General features: G+C 25.3%; 1 protein-coding gene across 2 annotated transcripts in view; it reads left to right on the top strand.

Annotated features, from left to right (window-relative positions):
• The first annotated feature begins 10,610 nt into the window (after positions 1–10,610).
• The window catches only part of LOC122506616 (probable E3 ubiquitin-protein ligase bre1), a 66,445-nt gene continuing 59,120 nt past the window's right edge, over positions 10,611–17,935 (top strand). Inside the window, exons 1-2 of one of the 2 annotated variants that reach the window (XM_043618912.1) lie at positions 10,611–11,780; positions 14,409–16,033. In XM_043618912.1, coding sequence (XP_043474847.1) covers positions 14,526–16,033 — 1,508 coding nt within the window. In that variant the 5' untranslated portion in view covers positions 10,611–11,780; positions 14,409–14,525. The remainder of the gene's footprint in view (positions 11,781–14,408; positions 16,034–17,935) is intronic. The other variant, XM_043618913.1, reaches the window with a different exon arrangement.

The following is a 17,935-nucleotide window of genomic DNA, read 5'->3' as shown; positions in this document are numbered from 1 at the left end:
TTAAATGTTTAAAATTACGTGCAATATTAAAAGTGAGTGGCATTAATCGTCACGTGCGAAAATGAAGTGTCGTGTGGTTTATATATACATATATGTATATAAATCTATATAAATGTATATATACATGTATACATATATATATATATATAAATCTATATATATGTATATATATTCTGTATTTATAATTTATTCATATAGCGTGTTCTATAGAAGCGCTGTTATTATATCGACTGATTGTAAGTTTTCTCTAAAGACTATATATATGTGTATGCATATATATATTTTTTATAATATAATATAATAATACATTTTTTTCGCCTTTTGTACAGAAAGAAACAAAAATAAAGTATACGTCCTGCGTGGAAACAGAAAAATGTCAAATTCTAGCAAAACCATGGTCAAAGGCAAAAATAATTTAGGAGCAAAGAATGCGGCTACAGTCAAAATATATAAAAATTTTAAGGTTTTTAAACTATATTTTTGTCGTTGATCATGGTTTGCTAGATTTTCGCCATGGTCAAAAATATATAAATTTCCAGATTTCAACTAGAATTCCCGTTGACCATGGTTTTCTAGATTTTCGCCATGGTCAAAATATGGATATTTTGAGAGTTTAAAATATTTTTCTTGTTGGGGATGGTTCACTAGATTTTGACCATTGTCAAATTATAAAAATTTTAAGATTTTAAAATATTTTTGTCATTCGTCATAATTTGCTAGATTTTGTCCATGGTCAAAATATGAATATTTTGAGAGTTTAAAATATTTTTCTTGTTGGGCATGGTTCACTAGATTTTGACCATAATCAAATTATGAAAATTTTAAGATTTTAAAATATTTTTGTCATTTGTCATAATTTGCTAGATTTTGTCCATGGTCAAAATATAGATATATTTTTAAGGTTTAAAATATTTTTGTTGTTACTCATGGTTCACTAGATTTTGAACATTATGTCACAATATAAATATTTTAAGATTTTAAACATTTTTTATCGTTGGGCATGGTTTGCTAGTTTTTGACCATAAATGTAAAATCTAAACTATATATAAATTTGGAGGGTTTTAAATATTTTTATCATTGGCCACAGATTTTTACCACAGTCAAAATAAAAAAAAATAAAATTTTCAGATTTTTAAATATTTTTATTATATTAGCCATGGTTCGCTAAATTCTAACCTTATGTTTAAAATCTTTTTTAAAATTAAATTAATTTTTTCAGGTTTTCAAATATTTTTGTCGTTAGCCATGGTTTTCTAAGATGTGACCATAGTCAAAATATATAAATTTTCAGATTGTATCTAGTTTTCTCGTTACCCGTGTAGAAATCACCATGCTATGCCTAAAATGATTATTGGCCCTAGCTTGGACCTAACTTGGCAACCCCTTTTTATATATCCTGGGCTGGTCCTAACTTGGTCCTAGCTAGGAGATCCAGTTATGACTTAGAAAAATTTTTAGGAAAATAAAGTGTCAAAATTGATACATGAAAAACATGTAAAAATTGATAAATATTCTCAATTAATATTTATAAAATTAATTGATAATCATATTTATTTAAACAATTTATTGTTTGACATAAATCAGAAAATTATACAAATACTATAAAATAAAGTTAATTTATTAATTTATTAATTCAGCAATTGTTCAAACAAATAATTGTTATTTACTAACTTTTTACACAATCAACCTAGAAACTAGCAGTTTTTTCTAATTTTGCAATAAGTAAATACTCAGATTAGTTAATTGCAAAATTTTAAAAGACTACAAGTGTCTAGACGCTTTATTGTCTTAAGAATTAATAAATAACAACAATTTTTTGTTTAAACAAATGCTGAATTGTTAAAATTATAAATTATCTTCATATTTCACTACTCAAGTGTAATAATCGCGAAGTTAGATAAAAAACTGCAAGTTTTTAAGTAATTTGTTACAAAAGTTAATAAAACAGCAAAATTTATTTATTTATTTAAACAGATACAGACTGCAATATAATTATCATTAGGAAAATATATTTCTAATTTCCATCGCTGATTTTAAGTTTCGTTTAAGTTGGTGTTAAACACTAAGAGATATTGCAATTCGAATGTGGGCTGACCCACCCAGGTCCAACCCAGGACCTACCTGGGCTTCCTAGTTTCATTAGCAAAAATTTCTAAGTCCAAGTCTAAAAAATTTTTTGCAACAAAAAATTAATGCTTAAAATAATTTAGAATAATGAAAAACGTGTTTTTAACATAAATTTTTTTGACATTTTTTTAAAAAGTGGATCACCCGCTTAATTAATTAGGAAAAATTTCCAAGTCCAAAAGACGAATATTTTTTTTAGACCAAGAAATTAATGTTAAAAATGATTGAGAACAATGAAAAACCTGTTTTTAACGAAAATGTATAGATATTTTTTTTCTTGATATAATATAAAAATATTAATTTTTGAATTTTTATATTTCGATATTATTTTATTATTATTGTTGCTGCTAAACTATTTTTTTATTTATTATCGTGTATTAGTGTCAATAATTACTATATTGAATCATCAAAAGCAAGTCCACAAGTCACTGATAATAAAAATTTTGATCTCAACTAGTTTCATTAGCATAGTGGTTAGGGCGTTAGTCTCGTAGTCCGTAGGTCGTAGGTTCGATTCCCGCGTGCGTTAGATTTTATTTACTTCTTAGGTTTGCGTTTATTCCGATTTTTCTGCGTTGTATTCGTATAAGTATGCAATTTAATGATTATATATACTGTAAAATAATTTAATTAACAAATTTCTAATTTTTTTCTAATTTTTAATGTATATATTAGAGGAATATATATTAATCTCTACATATACTAACATTATTTATGAATTCGCCTTTGGTCATCATTTAATAATTGAAAAAAATAATAATTAATTAAAACTAATACTTATTATTAATAATTTAGGTTATTTCTTTAGCAAATATTATAAACTAATCGAAATTATAATAAAGTATATAAATAAACTGGTCATAACTAGGCTCCCAAGTTAGGACCAGGCTAGAATCGCATCACCAGCCATTGTTGGTCCAACCTACACTGCCAACCTAGGACCAAGCTATTAACAGGGCAAAATAGGTAGGACCTGGCTAGGACCAATTTTCATTTTCCACACGGGTAATCATGGTTTGCCATTTTTCCGTTTCCACTCAGGTATCAGTCGATAATTTATTTTATTACTAAAAAACGATATTTCATTATTTTGACGACGCAAAAAAAAAGAAAAAAAAATAAGAAACACATTTTACATATGTTTTGAATTTATTGTTATTTATTATTATTATCTATTATTATTATCATTAAAAATGAATAATAAATATAATTTTATGTAAATTATAATTTTTTTTACATTTTATTATTGAAAATTATTATTTTTAAAATTTTATTCTGAAAATTTTTCTTTCAAACTGTTATTAACCACTTTTTTTTATTGAAAATATTGCATTAAAAATATTATTAAAAATATTTTTAAAATAGTTTAAAAATATTACTTTTAAATTATTTAAAATAGTTTAAAAATATTACTTTTAAATTATTTAAAATAGTTTAAAAATATTATTTTTAAATTATTTAAAATCCTAATAATTGTAAAACTATTATTGTAAAAATTATATTAAAAACACGATTGAAAATTAATTAAATAATTTAATATTAATAATATTAGGTAATAATATTGTTAATAATATTAATTATTTGCGTCTATTAATTAACGATGTTATAATTAAATAAAAAAGTGTCAATTTTGTTAATTAACTATAAATAAATTATTATTATTTATTATTGTTATTATTATTATTTTTATTAGTTTTATTAGATATTATTATTATTATTAATATTTTTTTTCTTTTTTCAATAATTTTATTATTATTATTTTCGAAAATAAAAATGAAAATCTCGCTTAGGAATGAAATAAAAAATTATAAAAGAAAAAATTAAAATGCTTTGTATTATTATTTTCGAAAATAAAATGAAAATCTCGCTAGGAATGAAGTAAAAAATTATAAATATAAACAATAAATGAAAAAATTAAAATGCTTTGTGTATTATTATTTTCGAAAATAAAATGAAAATCTCGCTTAGGAATGAAATAAAAAATTATAAATATAAACAATAAAAGAAAAAAATTAAAATGCTTTGTAAGTTTTGTAGATAAATTTTAGTTTATAATATAAATTTCTAGTTTATAATATTCCACCTAGTCTTATAACTTCGAGTCATATATTATAAATATACACTGTGTATAATTATAAATTATAAATGTAAGACTGCGTTAATAATTTCGAGAATGTGCGTCTGACCAAAAAGGAAAAAATGACTTTACCTACTTTTAATATGTATCGTTCCTGCGAATAAGTGTTTTTTTTTCGTTTAAAGGTAAAAAAGAACCTTTTTCTCCAAAAACTTTATATAAAATCATTTTTTTAAAAATATATTTCAAAGACAAAGGAATTAATAACTTTTCATTTCAATTATTAATTAATTATTTTTAATTGTTAATCTGTAATTATTAATTATTAGAGAATATGATAAATAAATTATTATTTAATAATTGTTTTGACAACCATTTTTATTATTTTTAATTTTGTTTTCTTTTTTCTTTTTTTTCTTTTTAAAAATTTTTTTTTTACATGGAGATTTTTGGGAAATCCAAAAATTATTATTTTTTTTATCATAATTAATTATTACCGTTATTATTAATTTTTTTTATTAGCAATTTCAAATTTGTAACTCAATGTTTTTATTTTCGATTGTTAATAATTGTGAATTTATTGTAAATAAGGAGAAAAGGGATTGAAATTTTCATAATAAGGAAAAAGCTCGTGATAGGCTAATTATTTTTAAGAGACAAAAAAAAATTAGTCTAGATTTAAAAATTAAAAAATTTAAAAAATGAAGGAATCATTGACAGGTGCTACTTTAATATATAGTTTAAGAGTGAAATTTTTTTCTAATTATATAGGAGATAATATTGTGGAAATATAGGCGATATAAGGCAAAAAGCACAATGTGTAGATAATAAAAAAAATAATAATGAAAAAAAATGTTTGTGTGTTTGTATGTGCGAGGAAGGAAAAAAAATTGAGTGAGAACACAAAATTAATAAAGAAAAGAAAAAGACTCTTTTTTTAGTAGTTGAAAAATATTTTACACTTATATATGTAATAATGTATAAATGTATTTTAAAAATATAGAAAATGAAAATTTCATTTTTCAAAATCAAATTATTCCTATTGCTACGAAATCAAAAAAGAAAATAACTGAAAAAACAATTATAATAATAATAATTCAAGTGTGAGATTTTTTTTTAATAAATATTTTTTTTTCAACGCGACTTCAATTTTCAAATTTTGTTCAAATTTGCTTTTTACAAAATTCCACTGCTTCAATTATTTTTGCGCAAAAAAAAGAATTATTTCAAATTTTATTAGAAAGAAAAATTTTCAAATCCTTTTTAATTCAAAAATTTTTCTGAAATATTATTTAATCCTAAATTTTATTTCCAAAGTAAAAAAAAAGGAATTAAAAAATTTTTTAAATATATCGAAATCTATTTTTGGAATTAAAATTTTTCTCGAAAATATTATAAATTTTAATTCCAAAAGGAAAAAAAAATGATTTAAAAAAATTTCAAATATTTTTTTTTGTAATTAAAATTTTATCGTTTTTAAATGACTACTATTAAATAAAGTTAAGAACAAAAAGAAGTATTAAAAAGGAAATAAAAAAAAACTTTTCAAAAGAAAAAAAAATAGAGAAAAAAACTAGGTTTGAGGCAAAACAAAAAATGAGCGAAAAAAAGAAGATATATGGGAAAATGAATATTTAAAAAAAAAAATAATAGTTAGAAGAAAAAAAAATTTCGTAAACAAAAAAAAAATGTTATATAACGCAAAATATAAAATTAAATTCGATATCTCCACAACTATATAGTAATAAAAAAATATACAATAATAGTGATGAAAATGTTGTAAATCTCACACATGAGATATAATACTACATGTGAAATAAATAATGTTTTATTTGTTGAATGTGCAAAAAAAACGAAGAAAGAATAATATTTTTCTTCTTTTGACTGCAAAAAGCAAAATATGTATTTTGTATACTATTTTCAAGGTTTATTAATTGTTTTCTTTTTTATTATTATTATTATTATTATTATTATTATTATTATTATTATTATTATTATAAATCATTATTATTATATTGTTACTATTATTTGTAATTGTAATTATATTATTATTATTTTTTTTATTATATAATAGAAAAAAATTAAACTTTTCCATAAATTTCAACTAAAACAAAATTTTGTAAAACAATTCGTTTCTATTTCTATGTAAATGTATAAAATAATGGAAATTTTTCATTCACTGAAAGAAAAAAAGACAATAGTAGCAATAATTTTAAATCAAAATTTTTTATGGTTTCAATAAAAAATTTGACCTCTTGACCTTTGTTATTACTACTGCGACCTGATTTTAATTCTTATTAGTAAACACAGTACAAAAAAACATTTTTTTTTTTAAAGTAAAAAAATAGAACTCTCATATAAATTCAAAATCAATTAATTTTAATTAATTTTAAATTAAAAATTTTTAATTCCAAATTTAGTAATTTAAATGAATTTTAATGAATTGAAATCAATTTAAATGAATTCATAAATGTTAAAGAAATATAACTTTTAAACTTTTAGAATTGCGGTAAAAAAGAAAATTTGTTGTAGAAATACCTTAAAGATGAATAAAGAAAAATGGCGGGCTTCTTTGACCAATCAGTGCACTATCGATGAGTACGCATGCGCGTCTATTATTTGCTACAATTGTTTTTTTTTCACCAAACTTTGTAGATGTGATGTTTTTATTACCACCTGAAAATAAATTATAATATCCATCAATATTTTATTTATAATAAAATTTACATTTCCTGTTTAATTAATAATATATAAGAAATTTTCGCCTGTTGTTTTATAATATTATATTATATAAATAATATGCAATATTGCGAAAACTGTGCAATAAATATAAAACTAATATGTCAAGTTTTAAGTTATTTTTGCTCCATTATTATTATTGTCATTATTTGTTTATACTATTATTATTATTATTATTATTATCCGTCGTCGTAAATATGTGCAATTAAGACGCAAAAGAATTTTGTAGGTTATGTCGAAAGGAAGAGGAATGAGAAAAATTTATAAACTAAATCGAGAGAAAAACTGACTTTTTGATCGAAGTTATGACTGTTTCAATCTGTAGATAATATTTATACATTTTAGAAAGTTATGCGATGTCGTTTTTGGAACTAGTTTGTTAATAACATTGTATATACTTTGGTATTATTATTAGGTACTATTATTATTATTATTATTATTAATATTATTATTTTCATTATTATTATTATTATTATATTATTAACATTATTATTATTATTGAATAAATTAATAATGACTATTGAAAACACAAGTATTCTACGAATATAAAATAGAAAATAATTACTGCAATGTGAATAAGTTGTTTTTATTTACACATAACTTCCATCCAAATATCCATGTAAAATTTTTTTTTATTTAAATAATTCCTCATATTATTAGTGTTTTTTAATGTAAATATACACTCAATAACATATATATGCTTTCCTTCCGGTTTGGACAACTTTTTGAAAAGTGCCCCAATAGGTTTGAGTTTTTTTTCATCGGTTCGTTATATAGAGAAATCCAGGACTAAATTCACACCAAAAAAGATTAAAATAGTCAATTTTGGTGTAATTTTTTTACTATGAATGAAATTTTACTTTAAATCAAACACCAAGTCAACGATTTGTCAAAATTCGACGAATTTAACTTCACCAAGGACAATAGATAGTTAGTAACTAAAAAACATACTAACTAACGAGCTAACTAACTAACTTACTAATTTACTAGCTAACTTAGTAACTACCTTACTACGTAACATACTGACTAACTTATTAACTACCTTACTAACTAATTTACTAACTACCTTACTAACTAGCTAACTAATTTTTAAACTAAATTACTAATTAACTTACTAACTTTCTAACTTACTAACTAACTAACTAACAAACTTACTAACTTTGTTCCTAACTAACTTACTAATTAACTCATTAACTAACTTACAACCTAACTTTGTTACTAACTAACTTACTAACTAGCTAACTAACATACAAACCTAATGACTAATTAACTTATTAACTAACTTACAAATTGACTAACTAACTTACTAACTTACTAACTAGTTAACTAACTTACAAACTTACTTACTAACTTACTTAGTTACTAACTAACTTAATTAGTTTATTAACTAACATACTAACTTAATTACTAATTAACTTACTAACTAGCTCATTAACTAACTTACTAACTTACTTAGTTACTAACTAACTTACTAATTAACTGATTAACTAACTTTATTACTAATGAACTAATTAACTAACTTAATTACTAATTAACTTATTAAATAATTTACTAATTAACTTATTAAATAACTTACTAACTAATTAACTAACTAACTTACAAATTTAATTACTTATTAACTTACTAAGTAGCTTACTAACTTACTTACTTACTAACTAACTAACCAATTAACTTATTAACTAACTTAGCAAATAAATAACTAACTAACTTACGAACTACCTCACTAAGAAACTTACTGACATTAATTTGTTACTAACTTACAAACTATCTTTCTAACTAACTCACTAACTTACTAACATTCTAACTTACTATGTAGCTTACAAACTTACTAATTAACTGTCTAACTAGCTTACAATCTTAATTACTAGATAATTTATTACTAACTAACTTAGTTGCTAACTAACTTACTCATTAACTTATTAACTAACTTTTTAACTAACTTACAAACTTATTTACTAATTAACTAAGTAGCTTACTATTTTTCTAACTAACTTACCAATTAACAGTCTAACTAACTTACAATCTTAATTACAAATTAACTTATTAACTAACTTACTAATTAATTAACTTACTAATTAACTAACTAACTTACTAAGTTACTTACTGACTAACTTATTAACTAAATTACTAATTAATTTACTAACTTACTTACTAACTAGCTAAATAACTTACAAATTTAATTACTAATTAACTTACTAACTTTGGTAACTAACTTTTTAACTAACTTACTAATTTACTAACTAGTTTACAAACTTAATTACTAATAACTTAATTAACTTACTAACTTATTAACTATGTAACTAACTTACCAAAGTTGCTAAATAACTTAATTATTAAATAACTAACTTAGGGTCAGTTTCACGAATACCGATTAAAAGCTAATCAATGATTAAATCTTCAATCAACCAATCAGGAGCCGCTAAACTGGCTTTAATCATTGATTAACTTTTAATTGAGGTTGGTGGAATTAGCCCTTAGTATGGTAGTAAGTAACTAAGTTAGTTCGTAACTATGTTAACTAATTAGTTAGTAACTAAGTTAGCTCGTAACTATGTTAACTAGTTAGTTAGTTAGTTAGTAACTAAGTTATGTAAGTAAGTTAGGTAATTAATAAGTTAGTTAGTAATTAAGTTTGTAAGTTAGTTAGCTAGTTAATTAGTAAGTTAGTAAATTAGTTAGTAAGTTAGTCAGTAAATTAGTTAGCAAGGTAGTTAGGAAGTTAGTAAGATTGTTATTAACTAAGTTAATTAGTTAGTTTTTAGTAATGGTTGGACTTGTTTTTGATTTGAAGTAGAATTTCAGTCGTAGTAAAAAATAACACCAAAATGGGTTATTTTAATCCTTTTTGGTGTTAATTTAATCTGGCAACGCTTTTTAATAACTCACTAGTTACTGTGGGTTGAAATTTACAAAATAAAACTGAATTTGTTACAAGTGAAGCATTTGAAAAGATACTTTTCTTTAATTAAAGGGGTGTTCACACTCTGCTCCGGAATAAAAACCACAAAGAAAATACCCTAAAATTTTATTTGTTTTTTCACAATAGGACGCAAACGATTACAAAAACTTTATTTATTGTTTCAGACTAGAAAGTACTTGATTGTAGTTTAAATTTAATTTTTCTGCAAATATAAGAAGACTATTTATCGATTTTACCCCATATAACTAGATACGAACTGGAAAGTGTTCCCACTGCCACCTAGTGACTCATAGTGTCACTACTGATCAACCACGAATCTACGAGTATTTACCGACCGATGGAAATTTGGAAAAAAAATTATTATTATTCTCATTATTTATTATTATATTGTTATTTTTTATTTATTTCTTTTACTTTTCACCGTTTATTAAACTTTTTTACGCTTGGTGGCCAAAAGACTAAATTGCCATTTCGCTAAATTAAAATTTTACACAGTAAGAGGTTAGGTTCGAAACACTCAGTCGGTAAAACAGTTTTGCTGTGCGTGGTTTAGCAAAATAACAATTTAGCCTTTTGGCCACCAAGCAGTCTATTTTCAATTTTTGTTCTTAAAAAAAACTTGTTGTTAAGAGAGAAATCTGCCTTATCACAATGAGAATATTATCGAAGTTCCAAAAAATCCGCCAAGATGTCACTCTCATCCACTGTACCCGAAGGGTGTCGAGAAATAATTCCATTCACTTCGTCATGTCTCGTGGTAACTCGGTCCGACGACCCGAGGTCGTACAAAAGAATTGAGAGCGATCGGATGTCACAAGTGAATGTCATCAACAACACCGTCAAAAAAAAAGAATAATAATAATAACAATAAATACTCTCATCTCACTCTTTTTCTTTCTTTTTCTCTCAATTCGTCATTTTTTCCCCCGTGAAACGTCATCGCATTTCAATAAAAGTATTAACGTGTAAATTCATCGATTTATCCCCCAAGAATGTCAAATTCCCCAACAAATGTCGCGATTATTGCGAATTAATACAATAATTATACGTGTGTCGTGCAAAAAGTCGGCCATTTTGTTGCCGGCCATAACTGGAACATCGTGTTGTGAATGATTGTGTGTGTGTGACTTTTTAGGGGGTGGAGGAGGGCAGAATTTTACTAAAACGACGAAAACAAAATTTACAAACAAAACGCAAGTTAAACTTTTACAACTATTTATACTTGAATATCTAGTGAAAAAAAGGAAAATTCTCGAGAATTTGTGTCTTTACTAGTGTCAATATAGTGCGAGAAGGGTGGGGGGAGGGAAGTCAGCCGGTACGCGTGTGCTGTTTTGCTCTCTTTCTTTTTTTTTTGAATAGTGTGAAGAAAAATCATTGGGTCACACCTCTGATTGGTGGATATGAAAAAATCCACAAAAACCCATGTGTTAAAAAGAATAACAATAAAATACCGGCGTGTATTGTGCGTTAAATTCCGAAAGTGAATTTTCTAATGACCTTCTCATCTCTGTTGGTTGCATATACGCAGCATATATACATTGTAGAATTTACAAATGTGTGCATGCAACTGTGAATTTCTCAGAAAATCTTGCGCGCGACGTCTATAATGAGAATTTGTCTTTTAATATATAGTTACACGGGGGAACAAAAAAAAATTGTTAATTTTCTCCCGTTTAACCTATAGTCTCTCGTCGCGTGGTGGAAAAAAATGGCGACAGTGACAGATGTCAATTTTGTGCAAATGCAGTGATGATCTATTGTTGGGAAAAAATTGTGAAAACGACAAAAATTATTTTTTTTTCTATCTAAATAGAGACTATTTTCTTTTTGTGTATAGTCAAGGACGGTGTAAGAGCCAGTCTCTCAGGCAGCGGTTATCATATGTGTATTTGCGCTCTAAGATTGATCGAGGAGGTAAGCAGTTCATAATGATTTTTTTATGATAGTAATTTTAATTATAATAAAAATGATGATGGTGGTGATGATAATGATGATGATAGTGATAATGATAATAGTGATAATATGATGATGATGGTGATGATGATTCTGATAATATAATGCTGACAATGCTGCTGTACAAATTAAAAAAGTTTGTAAGTCTCATTTTCTTTAAGGGTGATTTTAGCTTGCACAGCTACGGGAAAAACTACCTTAAAGCAAATGCTACTTATAAACTTTTTTTACTTTACACGGCAGAGTGATGCTGATGATGTTGATGATAGTAATGATGACAATGATGATCATGAAAGTGATGATGATAATAATGATGATAGTAATGACGATAATGATAATGGTTATCTTTGCAGTGATAATGATAATAATAATGATGACAATGATAATGATGGTCTTGATAGATAATGAAAATGATAATAATGATGATATATAGTAATGACGATAATGATCATGGTTATCTTGGCAGTGACAATGATAATGATAATGATGGTCATGATAGAAAATAATGATGATAGTAATAACGATAATGATAATGATTATTTTGGCAGTGTAAATGATAATAATAATAATGACAATGATTACAATGATATTGATGACAATACTATTAATAATAGTAATGATGACAATGATAATGATGGTCTTGATAGATAATGATAATAATTATAGTAATGGAGATAATAATAATGGTTATCTCGGCAGTGACGATGATAATAATAATGATTACAATGATAATAATGACAATAATGTTAATAATAGTAATGATGACAATGATAATGATGGTCTTGATAGATAATGATAATAATGCGATGATAGTAATGACGATTACGATAATGGTGATCTTGACAGTGACGATGATAATAATAATGATTACAATGATAATGATGACAATAATGTTAATAATAGTAATATGATGACAATGATAATGTTGGTCTTGATAGATAATGATAATAATGATAGTAATGACGATAATAATAATGGTTATCTGGGCAGTGACGATGATAATAATAATGATTACAATGATAATAATGACAATAATGTTAATAATAGTAATGATGACAATGATAATGATTGTCTTGATAGATAATGATAATAATGCTGATAGTAATGACGATTACGATAATGGTGATCTTGGCAGTGACGATGATAATAATAATGATTACAATGATAATGATGACAATAATGTTAATAATAGTAATGATGACAATGATAATGATGGTCTTGATAGATAATGATAATGATAATAATGATGAGTAATGACGATAATGATAATGATTATCTTGACAGTGCAATGCTGAAAATAATAATGACAGTGATAATGATTGAAATAATAATTACATTAATTATTATAATAATGATCATTATGACACTAATGACGATGATAATAGTGGTGACAATGATATTGATGACAGTGATGATGCTGAATGATTATAATTATTATGATGACAATGATCATGACAGTCACAATGATGATGCTGTTGATAATAATTATGATGCTGATAATGATAATAATGTTAATGGTAATGATGATGTTGATTAAGATGATTATAATAATGATAATAGAGATAATAATGATCAACATATCGGTAAAAATGATGATTCTAATAATAATAGTAATAATGATAATGATGATGATACTGATAATGATAATAATGACAATAATGATAATGATGATTGCCATACAGAATTCTATTTTTGAGGTTATGAATCTAAAATCATCATGTTTCCAAAATCTGTTTTCGAAATTTTTTTTAAAAAATTAAAGTAATTGCTAATTAAATATGATAGTACCAATAAGACCTTGTTAAAGTTGATTAACGTCAAACACATTTATGTGGGCCAGGACTGTATTCAATTATTACAGTGATCAATAATCAACTTGATTATACGAATAACTATATATATATATGTATACGTAGATATATGTATATATACACAATATAAATTCATGTGTGTATTCTTCTTTGTTCATGTACTATTTAACCTTGGAATCCTGTGCTTTCTAAATTGCAATATTTATCATTATTTATTTTCCAATTTTTTTTTTTAATTTTGTCATTACTATTATTAACATTGGTTTGTTGGTTGTAGAGTAGGTAGAAGGGGGGCGGGGATTTGCTAAAATATAAAATTTATTAAGTAGTTTAAAGAACCCCCTTTTAGAGTTTTGCAAACTAAAAATATAATTTAGTAATCAGAAAGTAAAAAAAAGCTTAAGGTTATGTGAGTTTCTTAAGGAATTTAAAATTATTGTGATAACGATAGAAAAGAGTCCTTTGTAGAGTAACGGTTGAGTAACAGACGATGTGAGGTTGAGAATTTAGGAACAAATATACTAATTTGTCAAAAAAAAAGATCAAAGTGTAAAAAAGCCGTTGTGAAAGCACCCTAAGGTCGACTGTCTCTCTTACTCCTGAGCGTTACCATGGTAACCTGAAAGCAAACTCCCTAGCTTAAAGGTCCATTCACAAATGTTGAAAAACAAATATCTCAAAATTGTCCTAATTTTGTGCTAATATTTATAAATTATCTACTTAATTTTCACTATATTAAGACAATAACACTGAAAAGAATATTTTATTTTTGTTTCAGAATCCGATCGAAGGTGTAAGGTGAAAAAAAATAAAATTAGTGCCAAGAAGCAGATTCAACAAAAAGAGAAATGAAGAATTATTAAGTCAACAAAAATTTTTATCTAAATCCACAACAATGACAAAGGATCAAAGTGAGAGTACAGCACTCGAAACGGAAATGGAGAAGGGGGTGAAAAAATCGCTGGTCGATTGTTCGCATCATAAAACTGCAAATGGTAATGATTCACAAGCACTGAGTCCTGATAGTAATAAGGAATCACAAAAGTCTTCCACAATTGTTGAACTGGTTCAGGAGAATCAGAAAACTGCGGAAACGGAACAGGAGAGTCCGAAAAATACGGAAACGGAACAGGAGAGTCGAAAAATTACGGAAACTGTTCAGGAGATTCGAAAAAATACGGAATCGGTTCAGGAGAGTCGAAAAAATATGGAAACGGTTCAGGAGAGTCGAAAAAATACAGAAACGGTTCAGGAGAGTCAAAAAAATACGGAGACGGTTTCTGAGAATGAAAAAGGAGATAAACTGGAGGGGGAAAGAAAAGTAGAAAAGAGGAAAGACGAAAAAATGGTACTTGAGGTTGAAGTGGAAAAAAATCAGGCAGGGGAAATGGAAAATAATCGAGAAACTGAACAGGAAGTGAAGGAGAAGGAAACTATTGATCAGGAGGTTAAGAAAACGGATTTTGTGCCTCAGGAGGAGGAAAATAACGAAAAGTTGACTATTCAGAAGGAAAATATTCACCAGGAGGAGAAATCTGATGAAAATTGGAAAGAGAAGACTAAAAATAATGGAGATGAGAACAGCGCACCAATCACAGACGTTTCTGAAGAAAGCGCACCAATCACAAGCGATCCCGCCAAAAATGAACCAATACCAAGCTTTTTAATCAATTTACCCATAGAATCACCGGAAAAAACTCTTCCACAAAATCCAGAGTGTCAAATTTCCCCCCAAAATTCTCCAAAACCGGAAATTTCACCTCCTGAAATATTGGAAACTTCGAAAAAAATAAATATAGAGTCAAAAATGGTAAATAATTTACAGGAGGAAGAAAATGAATCTTCATTAGTATTGGAGGAAGAATTAACGGAAAACACTCCAATTAACGATGAACCAGAAATAATTGCTGAAATAATAACAGAAATAAATAAAAAAGAAATGAAGCAAAATTTACAAGTTAATAATTTGAATTGTGAGGAGAATTTAAAAGGTCATGGGGTAAAATGTGAATCACCTATAATGATGATGACGACAACGGCGAAACGAAAAGAAATTGAGGAGGAGGAGGAAGAATTCAAGGCTATTGAGGATGAACCGAAATTTATTGTTGGTATTGTAGGAGAACCAACGGCAGTCACTGAATTGATAAATGACGACGAACTTGGTACAGAATCTACATTACCAACAGACGATCATGTTGCCCGTTGGGTCGAGAATACAGCGAATGTTGATAATGCAAATTTCTCCGATGGCGAGAGGGAGAATCATGAGGACGAACAGGAGGAGGAGGTGTTGGAAATTATTAATGAGAGAAAAATAAAGCGGAACGATACCATTGAATTGTCATCGTCACGAAAGAGGCGGAAAATTGTTAATCATATTATTAAACGCAGCATCAAATGGTGAGTTTTTGAAAAAAATTAATTTCTTATTTATTTACTGACTTAACATTTTTTTTGTTTCATAAACACATAATTTTTGTACTATTAAGCAATGAAATACGTTATAAATTTTTGAATATTATAATTTTTTTGAATTTCCCGCGCTTTTCACAATAGTAAGAAAAATAATGTGGAAAAAATAATTTTATTCAAAAAAAGGCGGGAAATTTAAAAAGAACGTTCCATTTTACTAACTTTCGGTTTTTGTTTAAAAAAAAATTGAAAAATGTTAATAAAAAATGTTTTAACAGAGGGCGGGAAAATTAAAAATATGAACGAATTTTAGTAGTTGTGTTTCTTATAGAAAAATACTACGAAAAATTAATTGTATCAAAATAATGAGGGAAATTTAAAAACATTAACGCATTTCTAGTAATTCCCGTCTTTTTTATAAAAGCGGGAAAAATACGTTAAAAAATTAATTTTATGAAAAAAATGGCGGGAAATTTAAACAATAAATTAACGCATTTCTAGTATAATTCATGCCTTTTTTATAAAAGCGGGAAAAATACGTTAAAAAATTGATTTTATGAAAAAAAATGGCGGGAAATTTAAACAAATTAACACATTTCTAGTAATTCCCGACTTTTTAAAATAATTTTTAATAAAATCGACAAAAATACCTTAAAAAATTAATTTTATTAAAAAAATGGCGGGAAATTTAAATAAATTAACGCATTTCTAGTAATTTTCGACTTTTTTAAAATAATTTTTAATAAAAGCGGGAAAAAAACGATAAAAAATTAATTACAAAAAAAAATGTCGGGATATTTAAAAAAAATTAACAAACTTTTTGTTTTTTTTTATAACAGCGAGAAAAATGTTATAAAAAATTAATTCCATCATCAATAAAAGGCGTTAAATTTAACGAAATTGTAATTTCCGTTTTTTTAAAAGAACGGTAAAAATACTATAAAAATAATTTGTTTTACTGTAAAGAATAATAAAACAATTTATAAAAATAATATTATAAATAATTGTTCCTTTATCCTACGAGAGGGTAAAGTATAAAAAAAAAGTTTTAGAAAAGGCGGGAAATTTAAAAAGAAAGGAATGCATTTTTACGAATTCTCACTTTTTGTTTTAAAAATGTGAAAACTACAAAAGAAAAATTAATTTTTTTCAAAAAGTCGGGAAATTAGAAAATAAACGCCAAATTTATAATGTACAAAATTATAATCAAATTTTTTTCTAAAAAAGGCGGAAATTACTTAAAAAATGTTTATTTCTTTAAATTTCCCGCCTTTTTTGATAAAATTAGTTTAAAACAAATTTTGTTGAATTTCTCTCACTTTTTGTTAAAATTCCCAATGCTTCTCACAAGAGCAAAGAAAACACTATGAAAAACTTATTTTTCCAAAAATGCTGAAACTTTAAGAAAAAAGAACCAGAATTTTTGTTCATCCCCTGCCTTTTTCTTTTGAGAGTTGGAAAAATACTATAAAAAAATTGATTTAAAAAAAGAGGGAAATTTGAAATGAATAAGAAAAAAAAAATTTATTACTTTAATTATTAGGGATGTTTCAATTGACAAAACTTTATAAAGTAATGCAAAAAATATAAATTTATGTTTGAAAATTTGGGAAAAGTTTAAAACAAAAAAAGCGAAATATCAAAGATGCGCTTAATTATAAACAATCTGTTTTGAAGTTCCCGCGCTAATCATAATTTTTTTTGCATTATTTTTTAATTATAAGCGATAAAGATAACATAGAAAATTAATTTTTTCAAAATGGTGGAAAATTTAAATAATCAAGACTCCTTTTGTAATAAAAGCAGAAAAAATACCTACTAAAAAAAATTTTTTTTAACAAAAAAGGCGGGAAATTTAAAATATAAAAAAATGAAAATTTTTAAACAATC

The sequence above is a fragment of the Leptopilina heterotoma genome, unplaced genomic scaffold (genome assembly GCF_015476425.1).
Source record: "Leptopilina heterotoma isolate Lh14 unplaced genomic scaffold, ASM1547642v1 Lhet_43, whole genome shotgun sequence".
NCBI classification, from domain to species: Eukaryota; Metazoa; Arthropoda; class Insecta; order Hymenoptera; family Figitidae; genus Leptopilina; species Leptopilina heterotoma.
The sequence above is the reverse complement of the archived record's forward strand: the minus strand, read 5'-3'. Positions and strand labels throughout refer to the sequence as shown.